This window comes from Melospiza georgiana, chromosome 5 (assembly GCF_028018845.1).
Source record: "Melospiza georgiana isolate bMelGeo1 chromosome 5, bMelGeo1.pri, whole genome shotgun sequence".
Classification (NCBI taxonomy): domain Eukaryota; kingdom Metazoa; phylum Chordata; class Aves; order Passeriformes; family Passerellidae; genus Melospiza; species Melospiza georgiana.
Genome location: NC_080434.1, coordinates 10,952,628 through 10,979,908, shown reverse-complemented (window position 1 = coordinate 10,979,908; position 27,281 = coordinate 10,952,628). Strand labels below are relative to the sequence as shown.

At 34.8% G+C, this 27,281-nt stretch overlaps 1 protein-coding gene across 2 annotated transcripts in view; it reads right to left on the bottom strand.

Annotated features, from left to right (window-relative positions):
- MARCHF1 (membrane associated ring-CH-type finger 1) overlaps window positions 1–27,281 on the bottom strand; it is a 222,686-nt gene that overhangs the window by 63,449 nt on the left and 131,956 nt on the right. For both annotated transcript variants that reach the window (XM_058023776.1, XM_058023775.1), the window contains one exon: window positions 24,239–24,378. In XM_058023776.1, coding sequence (XP_057879759.1) covers window positions 24,239–24,340 — 102 coding nt within the window. In that variant the 5' untranslated portion in view covers window positions 24,341–24,378. The remainder of the gene's footprint in view (window positions 1–24,238; window positions 24,379–27,281) is intronic.

Sequence of the window (27,281 nt, the reverse complement as noted above, 5' to 3'; positions counted from 1 at the left end):
TATCCATGCCTCATGTTGTGACTCTGGAGAATAATTATACTGAAAACCCTGCTGAGTAGATTAGTGCTATAAAACTTCATTAGACACTGCACTCAGTATTGTACAGAAAACTGGGAGGAACTGAATGAAAAAGCAGGAAAAAATAACAAGATAAAATACAAATAAAAGAAAAAGCTGATCTTTATTAGTCCTTAATACCTCTAATGGTCCTAGAAACTTAATTCATAACCCCACAAGCCCTTAAGATGAAAAGAGACTTCAGAGGAAACATTTAAGGAAGGACATACAGTCTCAGGGGCTTTAGGAAAAGAAAGGGAACTATCAACAACATGGACAAATATTAATTGTCTTGGAAGCCTCTTGCCCCCAAGTTTAATTTTGTTTGTGGGAAAGAAAGAGAAGATTAACTCCACATAAAGCAAGGAAAGACCTTCACATTTTGGTACTGACAAAATGATAATTCAGCCCAACCATTAAATTAAATCACGCACTCCATACAGTACCTCACAACTTGTTCTTCTGGGAACTGAATTATAGCTCATTAGTCAACTTTCCCTTTCTGGAACCCTAAGTTTTTCCAGCCTTACCCCAGATGAGTAGCAGCTTGACATTGTTAATCAGATCACAACAAAAAAAATAAAATCCTGCATTATGAGAAAGTCATAATACTTCCAAACCAGTTTGCTATGACATCCAGTATATGCATTGTCTTCCCTCACTGCTCAGCAGTCTATCCTTATCTTTCCTTGAGCTGAATGCTATTTCCAATTTTGCTACTTTTTCTTTCTTTTTTTTCCTCCCAGGCCTTGAAGATTAGGCTCAAACCTCAAAATATAAACCGAATCTTTTTGAGTTGAAATTTCTGAAATCTAAACAAATGTATAGTGTTCCAGAATTTTTGTCCAGGCCTTAATATTGATTTACATGGCCTCATTCCTGTGATTTAGTATCATATTTATCAGTTCTCACACTTATAGTTTCAAAGAATATAGATTTTATTCCTGCAGAAGATTCTCCTGAGGAATGCATAACAGCACACTGACCAACTTTCTGAAAGTGTTTGTTTTGGATGCTATAAAACCTATTTCAAATTGCCATCTCTAACTTTCAGTATTTGCAGTGGTAAAACAAAATAAAGAAACAAACAAAAACCTAACCAGATTTGTACTAGTTTTTTTTTACTTATTGTATCATGTAAAGTTTTTTATGTCATGTAAAGCTCATGGAAACTCCTTCCTGAACTTTCAGCTTCAGTATCTTCAAAAGCAACTAATTTCTACCTGAAAACTTAAGTTCTTTACTTGCCTGAACAATTCCTTACTTTCCAAATTAAAATCGTAATTGCTATTCTTATTACATGACACATTTGGTTTAGCACAGTATTTCATATATAACCATTTTTAATCCAAATTCTTCAATAACAGGTTTCTTTATAAGCCTTTTATTAACCAACACGAAAAGAAATATGCATCCTTTCTGAAAACTATCAGGGAATTGTTATCATTGTGCTAGGCATTGATGAGACCACGTCTACAATAGCATGTGCAAGGACATAAACATAAGAAAGATTAATTGAAACTGAACTGGGGGTACAAAGTCAGCATAATGACTAGAGAAAGCCAACACTCCTAGAAAGGCTTAAAAAGTTTGACTGGTTTAGATTACCAAAATTATGGCCAAAATGAGACAGCTGGTGTGTATAAAGGTATAGCTGCAGTAGGTAACTAGGGGTGGGACAATTTAAGATAAGCCACAGTTTGCACAAAATAAATGGTTTTAAAATATCCACAGAGTAAATTTAGGTAGGACACAGTATACACTTAATTGCTAGAAGCACAATTTTCCAGTAAAAGGATAAAAAATATAACTGTTAATAATAAATGAAAGAATAACATGAAAATTATAACAGCACGTGACTGGAATCCATGATGGAGTACACCACCTCTAAACATATATTTTATTTTGGAAATAATGTTTTGTAGCTTTCATTAGAGAGAGTGATTAATTTTCCCCAAAATTGCTGCTTAGTAGGAAATTTTTCTTTCTAACAATATGCTTTTCACTAGAAATACAATTTTTTTAAAACTTCAAAACTTTAAAAATTTTTTAAAACTTCAAATTATTAACATCAATAAAACAAATTTTTGTTTCAAACTTGGCCAATATGTAGAATAATAAATAGCCTGAGCAATGCTACCAATGCACAAATTACCCAGGTTTTGGGTTTGAAATTCATATGAAGCACAAAATGGCACAAGCACTTTACTGCCTTCTGCTCTCAAGCAACTGTGTAAGTACAACTTCTCAGAGGTCAAACTACATCTTTTAGAAAGACAGCTTCTTAAAGATTTTGTGGCTATAATATGCAAAATACAGTATAAGCAAGGCAGTTGTGGTAACTAACACAAGTATCAAAAATCTGGCTCTACATTCCCGTTTCAAACAGAAACTCAATTTTCGACAAAGCTTAGATATACATTTTTTTTAACTGGGCAGAAGAACTCAATTTACAGCAAGAAATACACATTTTTTAACCCTAGGTATTTTGCTAAGAGCATTCTTCAGGAACATGATGCAAAATCACATACTATATTCAAGATGGAAATCTAGTACTAAATCAAACCTGAGATTAATAGTTATTTCGTTTATAATTTATGATTTCCTGTCCACTGAATAATCCTTTAGGATCAACAGAACTTACCCCTTTTTTTAGCTAGTCAGTTTCAAAATAATTAACAAACACATAATCCTTGACTCTGTATCTCCTCAGTGTTTTCAAAACTGCTCAAGAACCTTATTAGCCACAGAAAGGATTTGGGTTTCTCTAATCTGGCATTTCCCTTTGTTCATCCAAAGGTTATTTCCATTCATTGTTACCTTTCTTCTCAAACACATTTCTGACTTTTCATTCTGCCTTTCACACATTAAACACTCCAACAAAAATGTATTTGTGAATATCCACTCAAATGAACATTGAAAGTTTAGCTACTTTTTAGCTAAATATTTGTTGCCTTGTACAGCAATTGCCTGTTAAATTTTAAAAGCAATCACTAGTATTTGTAATAAATACACATTTTGTCAATTTTTCTTTAGAAAAATTGCCAACAAAACTATTCTTATACAGATAAACTTTTTTATTCCAAATACTCTCTATGCCAACCAACCATTATCCCCAGCTATGACACAACCTTGCAAGATGTTTCCATTAAAATTTTATAACTCTATGAATCCTTGATTCCCTCATTTTTTGAAAGTGGCAGTTAATTCCATTATTTAAATCTTACTCTCAGAAGCTATTATTAAAAGGTATAAAAATAAACTAAAGTCTGGAGTGCTCTTTTTTAAATATCACCATTTGAGTAAATATAGCCAACCAGACTGACTCCCAATGTTTTGTAATGAATTTTGCATCTTGCTATTACTTTAATACTTTGAAGGAGCACAATTTTCAATTCAACTCATAGGAGACATTAGGCAGAAAAACTGTAAAGGAGACTTCACTAGAGCACATTCATTCATTAATAAAAAAGATTTATTTTATTTATGGGGAAAAGTTTCTTCTTCCCCTGCAGCATTTCTGTACTTCACAGATGAATCCTCAACTGTCAGCTCAGCTGACGTAAAATTATAAACACAAACTGTTCCAAAGTCTGTACCACTTCACATACAAATTTAATAAACAATGCAAACACCAAAGTACATCAGCTTTGATTTTGTAACACCATGTGTTTCACCAGTATATTGATACAAAACATACTAAGTTTCAAGCTATACCATAAATCCTGTACCTTAGGATACTGGTGAACATCTAAACTCTCACCTCTGTTTATTCTATTCAGCTCTGGTAATAGGATATAACATTGGATTTCCTCATTTGATTTGGGTTCAATGTTGAGCACTCAATTAAAAAAATTGAAATCTGCCATGCTGTTAGAACTCTGATTGCCCACAATCTAAACCAGAAATGAAACGAGAAACTCGCTTAACTTGTGACACCGGCGCAATGTTATAAGCATCAAAGTTAATTTTACTGTCAAAATCAAACCATGTTTCACAGCACTCCTTTAACCCAGCAGAATTCCAAAATTACAGTCTCTGACAAATAAACAAGTTCACTTAATGACATGTGTTTCAATACTCGCAGCTGATGTGAGATTGCAATGACTCTGCAGTACATGATGAGGTAAGAAATTTAAAAGAAAAACTCAACCATTTTATTCTTCCCAAAATGAAGGGGATCCAGAAAGGCTGATATTTTTTCCTTCTTTGAAAGAATCTTGGTTACACATCTGCAGCTCTGGAACTGACTGCTGATACACACTACCTTGCTACGGTGCAGATTGCAATGCAGGACACGTGAGATTCGTCCATTAGTGCATTATCTCCTCTGTATGCTCAGCATTCTGCTTATCTTATCAACCAAATGCAATGGTGCCACCAGTGATTCATTCAGACTTGATTTATAATACAGAAAGTAACATCTAAAATGTCCATTCAATTTGGTGACAACATCAAAGGCTTTAATGCAAATCTACATATGGAGTGTAAAGCTTCAGCTTGAATGATGTGAATTGCTTGTTGTTGGTTTCTTTTATTTCACTAGTCAACTGAACCCTGCAACATGGGCATGGCTAGACAGCCACAAAATTGCTATGAAGCCATTGGAATACTGGAAAGACACACCAGAATAATAGAAAGTGCCTGATGATACACTCATGCTCCTGGTGAATGCTGCTATCAGTGCTCATAGTGAGTCCTGTGCCAGCCCACTGTCAGAAGGCTGGATCACAACCTGAAAACTCTGAGATATATATTTTTAAGTCAATTTCTGTTTAAGAAAAAGAAAAGATTACTGACCCTGAACGTACCCTAATCCCTACCCTAACAGTCTAGGCATGCTTAGAGCTATTAAAGTAAAAATAATAATTTTAAAAGTTAATTTTTATTTCCCTAGTAAATTAAATCTTTATATTTTCCTAGCTTTCTTTTCTTTTGTAAAAGGTTTTGTTTACCTTCATGCAAAACCATAAGTTTTCTTTTTCAAAACTTCCTTTTTCCAAAAATCTACTTAAATCACTCTGTACTTGAATTTATGTGCTGACTGAACTTTAAAAAGCATGATATAATATAGCAAAATTATTTCTTATCCTCATGGATAAAATTGGGAATTTGGGATAGATAATCTTGCTGGCGCCATGGGAGAACTGCAAATTTTGCACTACATGTAAGCGATGTAAAATTTGTATCTTAGCTTGTTTTCAACTAACTGAGCAATGGAAAAGAGAAGCAAAGTATACCCAAGTAGTTTATTTAGGGTGTTATTTTTAAACCATTGAAGTATTACATTAACTTCAAGTATTTGATCATATGGCTGGATGCAGCACTACTTGTAATTCAGTGCTGACATTTTAACATACACAAACAACCCAGCATATGTTCATATTTAGCAATCTATCAGGAACTTAGTGTCTTTTTTTTAGCTCACTAAATTACTGGAATTAATAGGTTTTTGATAATCTCTTAGTGCATACCTGAAAGAAGTAGTATTATGGTTAACAAGAACCTTGACATCTTAACTTGGAAGTTATGAAACCTAGCACACTTTGGCATAGTAAACATACAACAAAACAAGAATTTATCACAGAAGTATAAAATTATTGAAAAATAGCTTTTTTAAATTAAGTACTTGCACTTATAATCCTAGTGCCTGTGGGACAGAGAAGAGCAGACAGCACATTTAATATTCCTCCTAACCTATCAAGACCCAAGCTATTCCGAAAACAAGTTGAACATTTCAAAAGTGCTTTAACACAAAACCCCAGCATCTCATTGCTATTATACCACTTAAAACCCTTAGTTTTAAAATATTCTGAGGCTGTTGTTAAAAAACAACAAAATAATATTCACATAATTTATGGAAGGCATGAATAAAAAATATGCTTTTAAGCACAAGTACTAATTAATGGACTCCACAAGTAAGAAGAGGCAGAAAAAATCAACATAAAACATGGAATCATAGAAAAACTCTTCCCAATGATATTATATTAATTGCCTATGCAAGTTTACCAAACAAGAAAAAAAATTGTGCCTCTAAGTAGGGAATAATTTAGTTTAAAAAGTATGTAAACTAAAGAGGTCACCTGCAGCCCGGGATTCAGAAGTAGTTTGACAATCCTCTGCTGCTTTCACATAGAGCCTGCATTCAGTCCTTTCTCCCTGCACAGCTGCACATCATGATCACCACCCTTCCAGCTTTCATCACATTAAAATCACATCAAAAATGTTAATTATTGTTTTCCAGTGAGAGCTTTCAATGACAACATGTGACTCCAGTCAAGCTGTTGAATATAAAGCCTTTTCCATGTTTGCGTGGCAAATCACCTGTTTGCTTAAATCATTAAGAAAATTGAAAGACTAGTTTCCATATAAATATATAAGGTAGAAAAATAACTACTTTGAAATCAAACTAAGATTTAGGTCAGACACTGGAAAGTTAAATTCCCAGCAATTGTTAGAGTGCACAGGTATTGCAGAGAGTCTGCATAAATTATTCTGTCCCATACCAAAATAAAAATTTGACCTCTAGCTAAGTGTTCCAGGCAATGCCAAATAATCTAGTACTCTGTAAGCAATATACAATGCTGAGGCATCTCAAAATCAGGTTACGTGAGACACATCAATTACTTTTGAAACACATAAGACAATTCTGACCTGCTGAGTTTACAGATACAAGATGACAGGATGAGTCTTTTAGAGATGCTTTTTGTACACACATATCACGGAAGACCGGTCTTCAAATAGAATCATGAACCTTTTAGTTTCACCTTTGATTTTGCCTGATGTGAGAGACTCTACTGCCTAAGTACCAAGAACTAGCCTGAGAACGAAATTATTAATTTAACTTTTTCCTGCATGTGTTCAGAGAAAGGTTTACAAGAAGTGATAATCAAGGACAAAGGCTCCTCCAGAGATTCTAGCTCCAAGAACCTTTCTGCCTAAGCATTTTCAAAAACCAAAAAATCTTGGTTAATTTTTAATCTAAAATCATCCCCCAAACTCATTCAGTACTTTTGATACTAAAAAAAATTAAAGGGGGGGGGGGGAAGTCATCAGTTTTTATTTACACTGAACTTCCACCTCCTTCCTCAAATCCCTCAACCATCAAGTCAGCAGCCCAGGAAAAGCTGCTGTTCTCTTCCCCCTTGCAAAGAATGGTGAAAGTGACACAAGCACAACCTCTGTGAAGGCCAAACACACACATCTGGGTGGGAATCCCAGATGAGCAATCTGACTATTCATCTTGTCCTGGCCTCTCATTCCTGAGGTGACCAGGCACAGCACCAAGGCTGCAGCCAGCAGTGGGATCAGCTGAAATGGAGCAGTTTATGTCACCTGCTACTCTGCCATTCAACTGCAATTTCAGCACCCATGAATTTGCTGACAGATTTCATCCTGCTCTGGTTGTTTGGGAATCCACTGCAGGGAAACATGAAATTAGGAGCAGCACTCTGCTTGGAATTGTTTTGAAGGTATTTCACATTCTTTCAAAAAAGAAAAAAAAAAGAAAAAAAAAACAAACAAACAGGTGTTTCAAAGACTCTAAGTTTAATTTCTTTAATTTTGACTGTCAAAGGGGTAGAATGCATAATTTTGGAGATAGTATCAGTAAGGGACAATGATTTTTTCCTTTGAAAAAATTACACAGCAGTCTTAAAATTGTACAGAAACAGCAAACACATGCCAAGCCTCAGGGACTCTTCCAATTTTTTAATATGGCCTATGAAAGAGGCGTAAAGGGCACTCTTTCTAAATCCATGAAAGAGTTGACAATTTATTTCAATATACATCTCAGTAGGAGCCCAGGGATTTCATTAACAATAACAAGCAGTAGTTCTTCACACAATCCAGTAATTAAATCTGGAATTCTGCCAGAGAAATTGGTAAATTTTAAAATTTAATGTTCAACAGATATTAAAAGCAATGCAACTGATGAAATTATTGAAAGTAAATACTTTTATCATGGGCTGTTAAATGCCCTGTGTTATCCCCTCTTCAGTTTTGGGAAGCACGCCACAGAAATGTTGAGATTTGTATTCTTCTAAAGACATCAGTTGCTTTTGAAGGAGACACGACTATTTTTATGTCCATCTTTTTTAGATGGAGCAAGATGGAAAGCGCTCACATTTGAATTTCATTATTGCTTTCTCACTGTTCAACACTTGGACAAAACAAAACAATACACAACAATTCCAGTGGCAGCACAATATTTCACTTTTAGGAGCACAGTGAATAATATCAACTTCTGCCATATTGAAGCATCTTTTAATACCAAAATGCAATGTATGCCTTATTTTGTATCATACTCAGCCTCACATGAAAATATTATGCTTGTAGCTATAGCAAGAAGTAAACTTAATATGAATTACAAACGTATCTCTATGCTACTTCATATTTTATACTCTGATGTGTTTATTTGAAAGCTCCATTAACTACTCAGTACAACAAGAGGTAATGTCATTGCTGCCCAGGAATTGAGTGAAAAATGGTGAAATCTCATGATTTGCATTTTCAAAACAAGGCACCTGGAAAAGATAAATTAAAAACTACACAAGAATAAAATTTCCTGGGAAAAAAGAAAATAAATTTGAACAATTTATTTCAGGAGGAGAAATGTGTTTTGCAGACCTACATTTTTGCTCCTTGCAGATCTCTAAAATACTGATTAGGCCCAGGTTGGCTTATCCCACAAGAGCTGACAAGATCACAGCTCATGGCAGTATGAAAATTTAATTTCCTTTGTTAATATGCTCATTGCTACTGCATGGAGTGAGACAAATGGAATAGGGAAAAGGAATTAAAAAAAAAAATAAGATTAAAGTACTTCCAGCAAGTCAAAGTATATTTAGCTTTTCTCATCCCTCAGTTCACATGCACATATATATTTAAGAGACACCTTAAACAACACATGGCTAAGGAGTATTGCTATGAACATGTTTACATACCTTATCCATTGAAAAATGTGCCCTTCTACAGCAATAAAATGAACAGTTGGCTAGATTTCTCATCTCAGCTCACCAAGTATTAATATGATTACCATCTTGCAACCAAGAGGACTACTCAGGTAGAAAGAGTTGGGTGCTCTATCAAAATCAGTCATGTATCTTTAATTACTGAACCTTCTACAGCAGATTTTCAGGCATGAAACTGGTTTTGCCCAAATCTATTCTAATCTGAAAATCAGACAAGATTTTTTAAATCGGAACAAAAATATTTCTAATGTTTAGTATTTAGACTTTGACTTTGAATTTATTGAAAAATTATACACAGTCAATAAAATGAAAGGTAAAATAGTAGAAAAATGGTGTTCAAAACCTTCCCCTCTTCCCTCTCCCCACAAAGATATCTGTGCTGTCCATTGCTGAGGCTTTGAAATTTGAAAAGCAAATCCTACAATAATTCCCTCCTAATAGAAAAGACCTTTAGATCTGGGGAAGACAGATGTGCACAGCAGAGACTGGGTGGGAAATGATGGGATGGGGAACGATGGGAAATCAGGAAGGGCAATGTACAATATTCTAAATGTGATTTTCAAGTTTGAAGTGTTTGAAAGGTTTTATTTTTTACTATTTCAAAGAAGAGCTTAGAACACAATTCTGAAAACTTAAACCTCAACTTCAACTAAATTTTTTTAAAACTTTTCTAAGCAAAGGAACTCAACTTCTATTAACAATAAATTTACTTCTTACAACACAAAGCAGAAGTCATGGTTTTGTTCAAAAGGTGAGCTTTATAGAACTCAATACAAAAATATATGTTTCCAAGTAAAAAGTATTTGCATGAACATCAAAAACAGCTTCATGATTGTGGAAAGTTTCATCACAGGTATCTCTTGATGGCATAGGTTTTAGTGAGGATTATAAAGCCATTTCAACTACATTGTTTCCATTAAAATAAATTCAGGACATCCAAATCCAGAGGCAGTGACTGGAAGGCTATTAGAGAAAACTAATAAGCTTTCTTGAGCAGACATGTTATTCACAGACATCCTGCTGAATCTAATTTTTTAATATTGTTTTAAAGATAACCTACAGGTCAACTGCATGGGAATACATTAAATTTTCACTCTCAGCTTTCTAAATAATGTATTTAAAAAGCTGTCGTTTCTTAGCCTTGAGCTTCATTTAATACTGTGTCTGAAGGAGAAAGGAGTGAACATGTAAACCCCCTGGTTTTCAGTATCAGATATATAATTCTCCTCACACACTCCATTTAGAAAAAAACCCAGTAAAATGTCTTTTCTCTACTCGTTTTTTCTCATGGCACAGAAAACTTAGCAGCAATTTAATTCTCATGTCTGATATGGAAATATTCATCCTTTCCCAAAGTCTTTATAAATTTCGTATTATTGAAAAAATAATGTAAATGTTCTAATTTCTTGTTTCATGTAAATAACTATAATAGCAATAACAACAGCAATACTAGCAGTAGCAATGTCTGCTAGTAAAATTGAAGCAGCCTGAGGTGGCTAATAGAATAATGTAAAGACTCAGCCAATAAATCTCGAAGCAGTTACATTTCTTGGTGTCTGCAATCCGTCCAACGAAAATGGAAGGTTTAGGAAATAACTAAAAGAGAAACTGCAAAACTTTACATCATTCATGTGTGCCAAAAGTTACTGATTCTTGATTTTCTTATATCATGTTTTTGTTTATTTGATTTTTCAGATTTCAAGGGGTCTAAACACTAAACCTGAGATTGTGGTAGTGTGCAGAAAGCCCTAAAGAAGTGCTCAACTTGTCTGGACAGAGATGTCTACACCACCACTGACAATTCTGTGGTAACACAGATGTTATTTTGTAGGTAATGTGTTTGAGTTATTTGGAAAAAAAATAAAATACTGTGGATCAAAGTAGACATTCTACTACCTGCGGTGAAAACCAGATGCTACTAAGCTGCACTGGAGAACTGTCTTGCTTTGTTTTTAGCAATAATGAATTACAATAAATATATTTTGCTTATTATTGTACACACAGCCACAGTAGAGTTTATCCCATGGAGTCTACTCCATTAATCTTTGCGTTTAAACTGTATCTAATGAAATAATGTATAAAAATACTCAAAAGTGCATTTCCTCATTTAATTCAAGTAAACACATTAGGTTTTTAAGAGACATTCTAACAGTTTAAGTTAAAAATTATATTTACTTTACCACAGAGTTATTGCTGCAAGTCTGCAAGCATTTCAGAATGCTTTTTAGCTTATTTCTCTGCAGGAGGCAATCTGTATTAAAGCAAAATAAAAACTCGCAATCAGAAAAATTCAACCTCTCAATATAGAACAAAGAACACACAGGTCAGGTCTCATCCAACCCACTACACCATTTCAAATGTGAAAAAGTCACAAGTGAACTTGGTCTGATCCCCTAACAGAAAACAATTCTCAGATATTCTTCCACCTTTATACATATTTTGATAAAGGAAGAGTTTACCTGAACCATGCAATTAAAAAAATGAAAAATAGAACAAAAAACCTCCAGACAATGGCCCCTAGAAACAAAATTCCTAATGTTATCATCTCTAAATGACAAAAAATAAAAGATTCAAAAAAAATGAAAGAGATTCTTTCCTTGAAGTGAATTTTTTTTTGATTTCTGTTTAATTAAAGTACATGCTGGACTCCAAACCATATTTTAATGCCGACAATTTGTTGGTCACTCGGGAATGCAAGAATGCACAGGTATGCACAGACCCCATTCTGACTGGCCTGTATGTGGTTAATTGCCCTCCAAAAATAAACACATAGATAGCCAAACCTTGAAGAATTTTCTCATGTAACAAAACTAAGTTGCTTTCAGTTATTTCTTTTTACCTGCAAGAAAGCAATTGCTTTACCAACCACTTTGAATTGCAAACAAATATGCAAAATTGCTACAGAAATTGCACACTTTATGCATCTGATGAACTGGTGAGCAGTGCATTTCCCATGTCAAGCACTGACTGACCAAAGCATTAACTTGTGTTACTGTAACCCACACTGTCAAAAGCCTATCTCTTTGCAGATGGTTCTTCAAACTCTGAACACTGAGTTGAAAAATCTTTCATACTTGACCTCACTAAGAAAACTCATGCAAAAAGATGATTTTTTTTCTTTTAAAGAAGAACAGACCATGTTTTCATGGACGATACTGTAGTTAAAATTTCTTGATTCAACCCTATAAATGAAGATGCATTACTTGAAAACTTGTTGTCTATGTCAAACAAAAAACTTTTAGGCCACTTACAGCATTTAAAGAAAGTTTTAATGTTCCACTTTGCAGAATTCTTTTCTTTATTGGTATTTTAATCACTTTTTGCATCCATGGGAAAAAGATTTCCAAAATGCACATTTACTTTAATTATGCCATCCTGTACGTTCTCTAAGTCTCTTTTGAGAAAGAAACATGATCAACATACAAGATTCAAGCAGGAAAAATGAATGTTCCAATGACTAAAGTAGAGCAAGATGACTGTTTGCGATTCCTGTCAATGATGGTGCATATAAAAACCTTGGTTTGCTTAGAACAGACCTTCAAAAACAACAGATTACTGATAAATATCTCAAAAAAACTTTTACACTGTATTTTAAACATACTTGCATGCCAAAAGTGTAGGCACCCATAGAACATGAAAACTGCATTTAGCTGGAAGTGTCAACACAGTGAATATTCAGCTAATTGATATTGCTTACTACAGGAGCCAAGGTGAACTATGAATAGGGTGAGATAAAGCATTTGGAAGAAAAAAAACTTTCTTAAGGGAACAAATGAAGTCAGAATTGTACAAGATACTTGTCAAAGTGGAGTTGACATCTGTCAGTATTTACAATACAGTATTCACTTTTTTCCTCTATTATCTTCCTCATTCCATTTTCTCTCTCTGTTTTACATAATAACTTTTTTTTTTAATCCTATCTGACTCACCCTCCCATTATTTAAAAAAATGTCACTGTAGGACCTTGATATCAGTAACATCAACCCTGAGATGCATCACTTCACACATTCTAAACATATAACTTCTACCAGTTCCCTGAAAGGATGACCATTTTTACTGAAATCCCAAAATAATGACTTAAACCCGAAATTTATCTTCACCCATTTGAAAACATCCCTCTTGATTAGAGACCAGGATTTTCAGATAGGGAGCACCATTAGGTATTTATCATTTATGATACTGGGACATTACCATTTCTTTAAAAATTACATGAGTGTCTTGAACTAGCTATTCACAAGATGAGAATTTTATAATCTCAGTTCTAAACAAAATGGCTTTAACCCACAATAGCAACAAAACTGAAGGGAAATCATACTTAGTCTACATAAAATACTCAACCTATCCCATACTACTGTAGTTCAACACACATAATTATCGATGTTTTGACAATTTAGTAATTATTCATGCAATTATAATTTAAATTGATTAATTGAATAGCTCATTTTTCTGCATTTTGTTTTTATCAGTTGTTATTAACATTTCAGAAGCATTAATATTTATAGATTACAAAGATTACATGAAGCAATTAACACATTTTGGAATATTATTACCGAGCGAAAACAAACATCAAACACAATTCAATAAACACGAGTTTCCATAATACAAAAATTAATTCAATTCTTTCAGCATCAAATAGGTAAAACATAATATATATAATATAGATACAGTTTTGATGCACCCCACTACTGACAGAGCACCGTGGGAGCTCTCAGAAGCACCTGCACTGCTGTTGCTGTCTTCCTCTACTGGGAGTTTGTAATTAGATGGAGCAGCATCAATGCACCTCTGCTCAATGACCTCATTACCATAAATTTCACTACACCTAAGTTTATTCTGTCTGCCTTCAAATTTACTCAAGTCAGAGCCTGTACTCAAGAGCTGCTCTGTGAACTGCAAAGGGTAACAAGCCTGCAGATATCTTGGTTTTGGGGGTTTTCCTTTTCCTTGTTTGTTTGGGAGGTTCTTTGTCTAAGGAGAAAACAAGTTCAAATTAATGGTCTCTACAGCAAATGAGCTTTATCTACAACAGCTTTTTATCCCACAATACACCTTTCCCCTTTATTTACATATTTGTCTAATATAATTATTCCAATGGCTAGTGAAAATGCCAATTATGGACTGACTGAGAGTAGAAATAGTCCTACAACAGATTCTTCTCTAGGACTTAGGACAATGTGAGGAGCCAAATAATATCCAGGAAGAGTAAAATAGGATTGCAGGGAATTAATACAATCTTCTATGTTCTTCAATTTTATTTTTTTCTCTTAGCATTTGTTCCTTCACATTTTTGATCTTTTTTTTTTCCTTTTTTTAAACTTTTTTTCTTTTTTTAACTTCTTTTCTTTTCCCCTTTTAGGGAAAGAAAGGGAGGCAAAATTTCTACAAGCTACCAAATTAATTTCTGAGGAAGGAATAAAAGTTCATAGAAAAAGGACAGAATCTGTCATTTTCAATTCAAATATTTTATAGCCAACTACCTTTTCAAGAAAAGACATTTTAATGTGATTTTTACATACACAGTTTAGAATCCTAATCTTAACAAAACCAAAGTCTTTCTAGGACTAATGTTTAGTATCCTAGCAAATATTTCCTTTAGAAAGAGGGAAAAAACCTACATGGACAGAAAATCAGAGACAGAAAAAAGCTAACAAAAACATCATAACAAATATTTCCATTTCCATTCCAAATTTCAAGTACCACAGACATGGGATTTATGTAACCCCCAACATAAAATCACACAGCAGCCTAAGTCATGTTATTGCCTTCACCTTCAGTTTAAATTTCCCCTTCTTAACCTTATCCTGTTACTCCCATCTCATACTTTATGCAAGGGCCAGGGGGAGGGAATAACAGATTAACCACAGAGGTAATCAGCCTAACAAGGTCACAAGCAGTTTTTTCTCAGTCAGCAGAGTCAACACAAGTGATTATGGTCAGCATCCACATACAGCCATCTCTGACCACATAGCCATGTTAATGAAATTGATAGGACTGGCATTTCTAAGACAAATATTTGAACACCTCTGAAATTGCAGCAGGGTGCCTGGTTCATCCAGCTATCTCTATCTCCTGTGGATCAAACACTAAACTGAAGCTTGTCTGTTGATTCATCTTGAGAAAAAAAAACTAGGTCTTTGCTATATTTTCTCCTCCTTCCTTGTATTAATTATCCAAAGTTATTAAATCCTTCCACTATCAACCAGGATAAGTCTAACACCTTTGTCTCTAGAGGATTGAAGCACCTTACTATTTTAAGTGAAATTTCATCTCAAGCGTTCATTAGTTCATATTAATGAGGATGAAATAATATAGCAGAAATTACTTTCACAAAGTTACATGGAAGTTACACACAACAGAAGTCAGTGCTTTAACCTACACAATAATTATGATTCCTTTCCTCTCCTGCACTCTCTGTTGCTGTTTTTTGTTTAAAAGGAACACCACAATTCCAGCTGCAATGGCAAGTGTTCAGTGACACTGACAATACAAAACAGGGACATTCGATTCCAGAGATTTTCCAGACCATACCTTTGGAAGAATCTGCTCATAAAGGTTATATTTTATTTGAAGGTATGATATCTCCCCAGACCCTATTCCACCTCAGTTCTCCATCAAAATCACAAAGAAAGGAAATCCCACAAGTTGCAGATTTCAAGAGCCCCACTTAATCTTCTGTGCTACAGACGCCTCTATGCGATAAAAGGAAGAAGGACGGAGAGCTGCCATGAGGACTCAGGCTGTCCCCAGCCAGGCTAGGTGCTCACATGACAGCCCTGACATGTGCAGGCCCATTACCTGCAGGAAAGCACAGAGCTGGAGCACAGAGCTGCTGAATGTGTGCTGAAATGGACCCACGAGGCTCAGGCACAGCAGTGGGAGCGCAGCTGCAGAGCCGTGCTGCACTGTGCAGCCTCTAGGACACAAAACCAACACCAACCAATTCTGCGTTGGGAAGACTTTTACTGAGGAGGGCAAAGCAGAGGAATACATCAGGGATGCATCTAGGGAGATACACAGCTCCCTATAGCTGTGTAACTTCTTTCACCCTTGTCTGTAACAAAACTTCTGTACTGATATGAATGCAGGAAATGGCTTCTAGCTGTGCACGTACAACCCTATTTTCCTCTTAATAATATATTTTGCAGCAATCATTACTTTGCAAACCACTTCAGAGTGAGAATGAATCCTGTTGCAGAAACTTAAATGATTAGGTAAAATTTAAACTAGCAGGTTTGAAATACACACACATATATATACACACTACACAAACTTAGATGCACATACTCACATTTGCATATTTTCAAGCCTGCAAATGGTATCAGTATAGACTATTTAAACAAATTATGCATACATATTTCTGTTTACAGCATTGAGTTACACAAACTGCAGTAGTCAGCACAGTAGAGAGCTTATCCTTAAGCTGTTGCTGGATCTTGTTATTCAAGTGGTATGGGACAGCAAAATTTCATAAAAATACTAGGGAACCTGAGGAATGAGAGTATAAATAAACTTGCACTTTAAATTAATTGTTACCTCGAGATTTTTAACAAGATAAAGTGCATTATCATCTTCTACCACCACCTTTTTTCCTTTTTTTTCCTAACATGGCATACTTTCATAGCTTTCCTTGCTGGTATTACTCTGGCAATAATGGCAATAACTCTGATGCTTCCTATCATCTTGACTTCCCCACTATGGTGTGTGTGCTCACTTAATGATGGGACTGAAGGCTTCACTGAGCTAGAATGAGAATAACTCAATTTCACCTTATAAAAAACTTAGGTTAATTACTTGGCCCTGTCTGATTTTCTCATTTTCAAGAACTCATTTACCAGATAGAAACTAAATGGTCATCTGGCAATTCCCTCTTGTTTCAGCATCTGTAACGCTACATCACATAACCCGAAGTTTTACATACTTTAAATATAAAATTTTTATGAACATATGAAAAATTTCTAGATAAATAATTTATTGAACTTTCAGTCAAAAGTTATGGGAAACAGTCTAATGCAGTCAGATATAGCTCTCATCCTCAAAGCTAAAAAATTAATAGGTGTTAAATTCTACATTGAAATGAATGCTCCTTTTCCCCAGGTGAAAGATTAATGACAGCTTCAATTATACAAAAAGGAAACAAATTATGAATAATTTATATGAAATAGATTTGAAGCAATTTTGTGGGCACATGTTGCTGTGAGACACTAGATGCATGAAATATTCTGGGGAAAATAAAGAGTTGAATACAACCTATTCAAACAGTGACACAGACATTTAACACATTTTATGTCAATGTCTTTTTATAGTAATTTTATCTAGAGAAAAATATTCTGTTGCAAATTTCACTGATAATAAATGCAGAAACCTAACAGCTAAAAAAACTAAAATATAATTTGAGTTATAAAACCAAATAAAACATAGCAGTATAATAACAATAATATTAATAATGATAGTGACAATATTTCAACTTTACTGCATTATTGAATCCAGCATTCAAATAAGCTTTTCTTTTTTCCTCCAATATTAAGTTATTTTTGTGCATACAAATTCAAAATACTATTAATTTTCTATGTTGCCTCTGTTTTTGGTTAAAAAGGCAAAATGAAAATTCTTTAAGTGAGGATTGTCATTTTAAGCCTGCCATAGGGGAAGTCTAACTGAAATCACCGTTCAAATATGTAAAACCTTGACCACATCTTTATCACTCATAAATAATGAAGTGACACTGGTTACCCAAAAGCTTTTGCCTACATCTACCCTGCTCTAATTGTTTATGTATGCATAGAAAAGGAGCACAAATGAGCTCTTAACAACTTTACATCCTCGCTATGTATCACATTCACGGTGAGAACGTAGAAGGTGACGGTAACCAAGGTTACAACTGCTAATTGGTTTAAATATAAGGAAAATAAACAAGATTGGCCTGGGGTGCCATGGCTCCTGAGGCCTCTGCCAGCTTAGGCTGATCCTGTAAATTGTAAAGCAATACTTTGTTAAAACAATTGCCCTGCTGGGCAGCATGCTGCACTGTGCAGAAGGATGTGGAACACCTACAGTACAAGGAGCAGTTTTCATAACTTTTCCATGAACAGATACTTAGGGAAATCATATCATCTATTATACTGGTGAAAAATTCTACACCTTTTAAAATTACATTTCTCTGCATAATCTCTCTTCCATAGTTTTACTCACATGTACACATTGTTTGGCTATTATATTAATGTTACTACTATATTTTTTAAATCAGTTTATAGAGACCTTTGTAGGTATGGTATTGTGGATTTCCTAGCTGCTTCTGCAGCCTTATTCATAAAATCTACTTAATAGTTATAGAAATAAGATGATAATTTGGAAGAAAACTCCACATTCTTAGATAATTACTCTTTTCCACATCTAGTTTTTGAGTTTTAAATTACATGGTTTTCTTACAACAAATTAAAATACAGATCTTAAACATCTCATCACTCCCTGTCAGATTAACAGTTCAAGGCTTGCAGTATAAAAGGAAACTTAGATGTACCCTATTTCACAAGATTTTCAAGGAATTACATTATCTTGATGAAAATCAGGCAGCTAAACACTTCAAACTCAGATGAAGAATTCCTTCTTATTCTGAAATTAAGTTTGGGTGTTTAGATAAAGATCCCAGATATAAGGAATGGTTAGGGCTAGATGGGACCTTTAAAGATCATCTAGTGATAAATCATTCTTACACTATTAGAATCTCACATAGCTAGCAAAAACTTACAGTTAAATCCCAGATACTCACTTTAACATCATTGGAGGAGAACCTCTACTGGTTTTGGCTGGAATAAAGTTAAATTTCATCATCGCAGCTCACATGGGGCTACACTTTCAGTTTTTGCAGGAAACAGTGTTAGTAACTCAGGGCTGTTTCAGTTTTTGCTAAGCAAGGCTTACAACCAAGAACATTTCTGCTCCTCACCCCACCCTACCTGCGAGGAGACTGGGGTTGCACAAGGAGTTGGGAGGGGACACAGCCAGGAGGGTTGATCCCAACTGACCAAAGGGTTACATCTTACACACATGTTCTGTGGTGTCATGCTCAGCATATAAATCTGAAAGGAGGAGGAGGAGGAGGAAGCAGAAACATTCAGAGTGGCATTTTTCTTCCCAAATAACTGTTACACATGATGGAGCCCAGCTTTCCTGGAGATGGCTGAACACGTGACTGCCCATGGGAAGCAGGAGATAAATCCCTTACTTTGCTTTCATGTGTGGCTTTTGCCTTGCCTATTAAACTGTCTTTACCTCAACCCTCTTATCTTTCTCATCTTCCCCATCCCACTGATCAAGTGAGAAAGCAGCTGTGGGGTGCTGAGCTGTCAGGGTGAACAGCAAAACCCCCTCAAAACCCTCACTTTTCCTTGTTTGTTTAATCATATTTCAGAATGACTGTTGTCTACTATTAGCTTGCTTAGTCAAAATCAGATGTGGCAACATGGGATCTACCTATGTCAAACAGATCATTCATAATCACATTTTACTTTGTCTTGGAGAAGCACATGGCATCATTTCCTCGCATAAAAAGAAATCCTTCCTTAGAGTTAAATCAGATGCTTGATCCTTTGTCATGACTTCTAAATTTCATTTGCATACAGAAACACAAATTACCTAGTTACTCACCTGACTATAGTTCCACATATATGCACCTAAAATTCTGGTTGGGAATACAACAAGGAAAAGTGGTTCATACTAATGGCTACAATTCAGCACTAAGTACATGCTCTTGTGCCATTAGCTCCGTGTGTTTCACGAGATGTAATGAATTAAGGACCAGCCCATGCCCTGTGCAGAAGAGGCTGCAAATAACAATTGGGAACATAGATTATAATAATGCTCAGATTTTGAACTAGGACCCAGAGAAACACTAGGCATTCTGCAAAAACAGTTGGACACAGAACTGCTTCTAAGAAAATTGCTTAATCAATGTTAATACATATTTACATATTCCCATCAAAATCATTTGGACCCACCACATATACATATGCTTACAGAATCACAGTATAAATAGATACTGTCAGCACAGAGTGATTAATGAAGAAATAATTTTAAATTTCTTATTTTCAATTATATCCATTATCTTTTCAGAAGACAAAAACCTGGCAAATACTACTGCATAAAATTATGAGTATTCAAGATCTAGATTCTTTTCAAATAAAGGAAAAAACATTACTATTCTTTCCCCAATTTTAGAAACATCGGAGAAAGGGAAAAATGGAAAAGAGATGAGTTTGCATATTGCCTGGTGAATAGAAAGAAGAACATTAATAATTTGAATTTATACAGTTTTCATGTATTCTAATTCAACATAGTCTAGAGGTTTGATCTGAAAACTAAAATAGTAGCTACAAAAAAGTATCAATAAAGTGATGCTAAATCTATGCAGTATGATAAATGTGCTACTGACAGGCAATAATGTTACAATTGTTAGGAACAGAAAGCTTGATCTGGAATACTGTGCATAACTGGTCATTCCTGTTCAAACTGGAGCAGGAATAAACAAGACCTTTTAAGATACACATAGGAATATGGAAACTATGACAAAAAGGGAATATTGTATTACAGGTCTCTCAAAATATGATGAACATTACAAAGGATGGCTCTTCAAAGTTTAGAAACAATGTATACAGAAACAAATGGATAATAAATTCAGCTTGATAAAGAGATGATCTCGTAGCTATCAGAGAAGCAAAGTCAATTCCAGGTTTATGTTCTACTACAGCAAGTTAAATAACTATATGAAATTGTTTTAAATATAAAAAAAAATACTCACTGCGAATCTGAAACTATCAATACAACTCCCCAAATCCACAACCTACAACATTAAACAGTATTTTTTCAGAACTTATGCCTCCTTTGATGACAGAATGATTCAAAATTTTCAAGGTGTGCTCAGAATCAAGAAGCTAGAGTGCCATCTAAAACTGAATGCAAGGTTTTAAACTTCAAATGAAGTAGACTAAGGTGATAAAGCTTGGGAGTATTATTATAATGAAGTTGACAACAGTAACAGAAAAATGTTTCCAAGATGCCTTAGTTGAATTCTGCTAAAATACTTCAGAATTTATTTGATTTGGATGAAGCTAGAACATCTTAACATCAAATAAAATGAAATGGGGCAACTCCTTTTATTAAACTCTTTAAATACATTCCAGTGTTTTCATAAGCTTAATTCTTCTGTATTTTTTCTCCAGTGCTATTCAGTGTTCCATTTACTTGGTTAATGAAAAAAGCATTTTCTTAATGATCATAACCTGCTTCCTGCTCCGCAAGCTCCCTTCTGTTTTTCACAGAGAGAAAAATATTTCTTTCCATAAAAGTGGACTGGGAATGGAATTCCTGCCACACGAGGAAAGGCTGAGAGAACTGGGTTTGTTCAGCCTTGAGAAAGGAAAGCTTAGGAGAGATATACATTATCATCACATTCCAAGATTTCAAGGGTGGCTACAAAGGAAATGGAGACTCCCTTTTACAAGGAGCTAGAAGCAAAATACAAGTAATGGGTAGAAGTTGGGCACACTCTGATTAGACACAAGAGGAAAATGTTCTGCAATGAGAATAATAAGCCATTGAAATAATCCCCAAAGTTAAGGTGCTGGATTCCCCAACACCGGATATTTTTAAGACTGAGCAGGACATGGTACTGTGCCATCTTGTCTGTATGGTGCTTATGCCAAGAAAGGTTGGACCAGATGATACTTGAGATTGCTTCCATCCTGGTATTCTAGGATTCTGTGAAAAAATTAATGAGAATTGCCTGCCATTTCCAGATCATTTTCCCTCAGAAAAGTGGCATTGTGAAATGCCCACTTTGGGGTTTAGTTTTAAATGGAAAGTATTTTTCAACGCCTTAGCTGAAATTCAGAAGTAAAGAAGACATTCTGCTGCATTAGAAGTGTACACAAAAGCATATGGCAGAGGTCAAAAAAAGATGCAGTCTACATTCCACTTTGCTTCCTTCCAAACCCAGACTTGTCACCTACAGAATAAGGAAGCAAAAAGCTGTGTCTTCATGATACAGACCCACATGGGCACAAGACTCACAAAAAAAACCCATACTGAGGGAATCAGGTCCACAGAGGAGCTGCAATGCAATGAAAAATGAAGTTTAATTGGAAAGAAGGGGCTTGAATAGCTCATTGGAAGTGGCTTGGTACACTTAGAACAATTTGCTATATTCTTTATTTTCTGCTGTTTCACTATTTGTCAGTTTCCAGCACTAAACTCTGTATCTTCACTCAAGACCAGCCAGAAAATTTTTCAATATTGAAAAGGTAATGACTACTAAGCAAAATCAAAATTGATTTCAAACAAAATTTCAGATTAAAAATGTTCACAAGTGAAAAAAGGATTTTCAGTCAACATCCTGCAAGTTGGAAAGATATTGCCAGCAAAAGCTTATATTGAATATAATTTTCTTCAGATGTGAGGGATAGAAAAAGTCATGGTTATGAGAGTGGGAAGCAAAGAAAATGAAAAGGAAAGCTTGGCAGGCCTCGAGAGACATTACTGTTTTATTTCCTGTTGTGAGGATTATTGTTCTACAGCCAATCACGATATTAAATGACACACAGTATTGTCCCCAGTAGTTTATTTTTCTGGCTTTCTCACACACTTCAATCTACATGCAAGCTTATTTTTGAACAAGTTTTAATATTAATAGGGTTAAAAGATGCTAAGTCTATGGATGCACCAGTTCTGAACTGTATTTCCATTTTATCAGTTCTAAATCCCATCTGGTAGATTGGAATGCTTATCTCATGAATATCAAAACAAATTAACTGTTGACTAGCAGTCAAGCAGAAATCAAAACATGCAAATTTCCACATATCCCAATTCCGTAATAGCTACCTCCTGTTACTATTAATAGCTAAATAGTAAAAGCAATTAAATAAAATTTAAAAATAAAATAGCAGTAGTAATTAAATGTGGAGATAATATACTTGGCATCTTTTTTAATGGAATCATTGATTTTTAATTTCCTTTATTTCTCTGAAAGTAAAGTATTCTAGAGGAAAGTGAGCTATAACAATATTCTACAATATATATATAAAACTATAAACTTTGCAGCTTTTACTGCTGTCTTTTTGTGTTCTCTTTTATAGCAGAAACTTACATTCTATACAATTTACTACTGAACACGATAATTTTGCCACATTAATTAGGGGCTTTATTTCACCAAAACTTCAACAGCTTTCAAGCCGACCACGGTCTCTTCATTTGGACTAGCACATTTCTTCAGTGGATAGGAACAATTATTCACCTTTTAGCTTAGCTGTCACCCTGTCCATGTTTCAAGAACTGCAGGGCAGTATTTCCTGATCACTCCTGTTTTTAAGGATAGGGAAATACAGTGCCTATCTAACACTCATTAATGAAATTGGAGCAGGCATATTGAACTGAATATATTTCAAATATTCAGTCTTGCTGTAGCCTGAAAATGTCAGTTGAATCAAAACAAGCAGACAAGTAGACAATTTTTCCTCTTAGAGACAGGGCAGTTCGAGCCTTTACATACAAGTACCAGTTCTTACTCACCTGGCCAGGTCTACTGATGTAAGTGGCTTTATTTCAATGAACAAAAACTGCAGGATTAAAATTCTTATCAATAAGTCACTTTATTCAGTTTCACATGATATATTTTAACTCCACCACGTAAACTGTCACCTTTACATTGCCTGTACATCTACTATCAAGAGCTTTGCATGCAGAAACTCAACCATCTCTTGCAACAGCATGTTTAATATATGAAGATAATTTTAAAATCCAGCTGTCTGCCACAAGTTTAGGCACATGACACTTTGTTCCTGTTACAGGCAGGAACAAAGAGTAAATGAGGTGCCTTCAGATTATGTCCAGTTGTATTCATCAGAGACCAAATGCCATTGCAGTGATTAGGATCACAAAGAATGTAAGTGACCCATACTCAGTCATCTCCTGCTTAGACACTTCACCATTGACAAAACATCAATACTGGTTTATAGACACAGCATGCAAGTCAGAATGAACCATGCATTACATAAGAGATCAAAAAAAAAGCAAACTGAAAGAGCAAACAGATGTTATATCAAAGGGTTTCACACATGGAGGAAATGCAAGCAATGGCAAACAGTACAATTTTAAAAATAAATTTAACACCTCTCAAGTTCTGAGCATGCCACTGTCACAAAATGCAACTTTTCACTCACCAAAGTAGAGTTATGTGAAGCATCACCTGAGACCTCGGGTGTTCTTGTGCTGTTTGGAAGTCTGTGAGGGTTACGAGCTATCGCTTGGCACCAGCCCAACATTTTCTCCTTCCACTTATCCCTTCTCAATTTCTGAAATTCTGAAAATAATTTAGATTCCCTGAAACATTGACACTTTCAATTCATTGTGTGCATGTCTCTGGATGCATGCCTTTTAAAACAGCTTTTTAAGTTATATCTGAACAAGCTAGTAAAACATATTTTTAAAAGAACATGTTTTCCTAAATTATTCCAAAGTGCTAAACCATAAAGGTTAGAAAAGAGTCATGCATTTTCAGAGCACCTTACATGCATTAATACTTTTTTTGTGTCAGCAAATACAGTGCCTTCTCTCCATGTTAAATCTTCCTCATGTTGTAACTTTAATTTTGATAAGTGTTATTTTAAAGGGGCTTTATTACAGAACACCTCTGAGACTAGCACCATCCCAAAAACTATATAGCATTTGGATACAAACCCCCACATTCACTGAAATAAGGAGAAACAGCCCTAAATCAGCAGCAGATACTAGATAGAAATAAACAGTGCGAAAACACACAAACCTGTATGTACCCATGCCCAGACACTCCAGAATACCTGGTTCATCTTGAAGTGCTATGCTAGGATATGTTGTAAATAGCAAAACCTAATGCAGGCACACCCGAAATAAATGCTCTGTGCCAACTACAAATTGCCTCTGAATTTACTTCTAGTTTGAAACAATAACAAAATACCTTGTAAATAACACTACCACATTCTGGAAATGCAGCACTAGTAGAGGATGCTATTAAGTGTAAGAAACCCTCATAAGTAGTATGAGGGTTTAAACATAAGTATGTTTAAAATCTCGCAATCTGTTTCTTCCCAAGTGAAGTTGGCAATGGAGGAATTCAGTGCAAAACTTTGCTAATTAATTACAAAAAACAACTTAGAACAATTTTATTCTCAACATCTGAAGCAATTTCTAATCTGGTTGTTTACAACATAATGTAATTCAAAATGTGTTATTCTGTTATTTCTGAATCATGAAACATAATAAACAGGAAGATTAACCTTCCAGACTGAGTGCCTAGTACTCCAAATAAGGGTAGCACTAGACTGAATAAAACTGGAAAATAATGGAAAAAAAAAATACAATAATGCTGAAGACCTCCCATGGCACTATGCAGCAACATTGAATATTATGCACTTGTAACTTAAGTTTATTGTTTCTGCAATACATCTCCATGCAGGACACAAATTATGCATATATTTACAGCAGATTTTCATCTTTCCAGGTTCTGAGTCTGACAAACTACAACCCCTTCCTGAATAAGCTCTACCATTTCCACACTTAACCATTAATATATAGTTTTCCAAGTATGAAATGCACAAAGCTGTATTCCCCACAAAACCTCACGGAAGTGAAAGGAATAAGTGAAAATTAGCATTAGCTTTATTGCACTGGAGATGATTAGGTGAGTGAGACAGCAGATTAAGTGATTTTTTTTTTCCAATTTTTTGGTCCCTTTGAATCTCAATGCGAGATAAAAAAGCATGCTCAGTAAGAGATCAATCAATCCTTTCTATACTGCTTGTGCTCATGAAGACAAGAAATCATTTGAATATAGGTACACTCTTATTCTGGTCTCTTTGGTGTGCAGAACCCTTTGGAAGATTTGCAATTCTTTTTTTGCCCTGAGCAATCAAAATGACTGCCACTGTCCAGATCATAACTGAAAGAAAGATTTTGCTCTTGCTCATACACCTCAAGAATCACCACAAGTAAGTTTCCTGAAAACAATCTTAATTCATCGTCTAGATTTCTGAAAAAAATTAAAAAATTACTTTATTAATATTTTTAAGGTGAGAAAATTTTTACTTTTAAGTTAGCCAAGCAAAGGGACACAGAATTATTGTCCATCTTGTACAATATCAATGCTAAAAAAAAAAAAGAGAGGTTAAGGATGATGTATTAAAAATTAGCCACTTGTTTGAAATAAAAGCATAATATTGCTAAAAAAAGTCACAAATCTAGCAAGAGAAAAGAAATTACACACTTAATTCAGGAGCATAGTCAGATTCAGGTAACAAAAGTTATGATTTTCAGTCCTTACCAGAATCTAACCGCTATCACAGAACAGCAGGAAATCGAACACAAAACACACTGTTCTTTAGCTAAGCTAAGTTTTGTTCTCTGTGTTCAAAGATTCCCAACAGTAATCAAAGTGACGGTATTTGTCCAGCTGCATGATTTGGCACACCATCAAAATATTCCAGGAGCAGAGCTGCAGGAATACTGAAATACAAATAGCCTTGACTGCTGAGCTCTGCTAAGATAAATACAGCCACTGTTATTCATTATCTATCTCTTCTCTGAGTCTTGCCAAGCTGTGACTTCTAATCAATTATGCTAATTTGGATAAAACCATTAATTGAAGGGCTGGATGCAAGAGAAATCTCTGACAGTTTCTGCTATTTCTATGTCACCAGTAAGCCACTGGCTTTTCTTAACCAGCCAGTTATTACCCTACGACTGCTGTGTTTCACAGGGACAATCCAGTGTAGCTATAGCATAACAACATTATGACACTAAAACCTTCTGCCAATAAGAAGCTCAACCTCAGGTTTTAAAATTACTTCTATATTAAAAAAAAAATTCATATTAGAATATATGTGTTTGTGTCAACAGTTGTACAGGTACTGGTTTTTATTTTCAGTGTTTTGGTGTAATATCTCAGTGCTATGGTGATTCACCAGTGTTTTTTTTAATTCGGGGGGAAAAAATTACTTTCCACATACAAATGGCAATTACCTGTAAAAAAAATTTCCATAATTTAAAGGCAAAATATATAATCCTCAGAAGAGCTGAGGACCTTCTGCCCCTCCAAACAGAGGACTAATTTTTTGAGTCCAGCATCAAATTAAAATAGCATGAAAGGCCATCGGACTAGAGAAGTCTTATCTTCTTGATTGATACCTGCAGCAACCCTAAAGTACCTGTATAATACCTAATAAAATACCT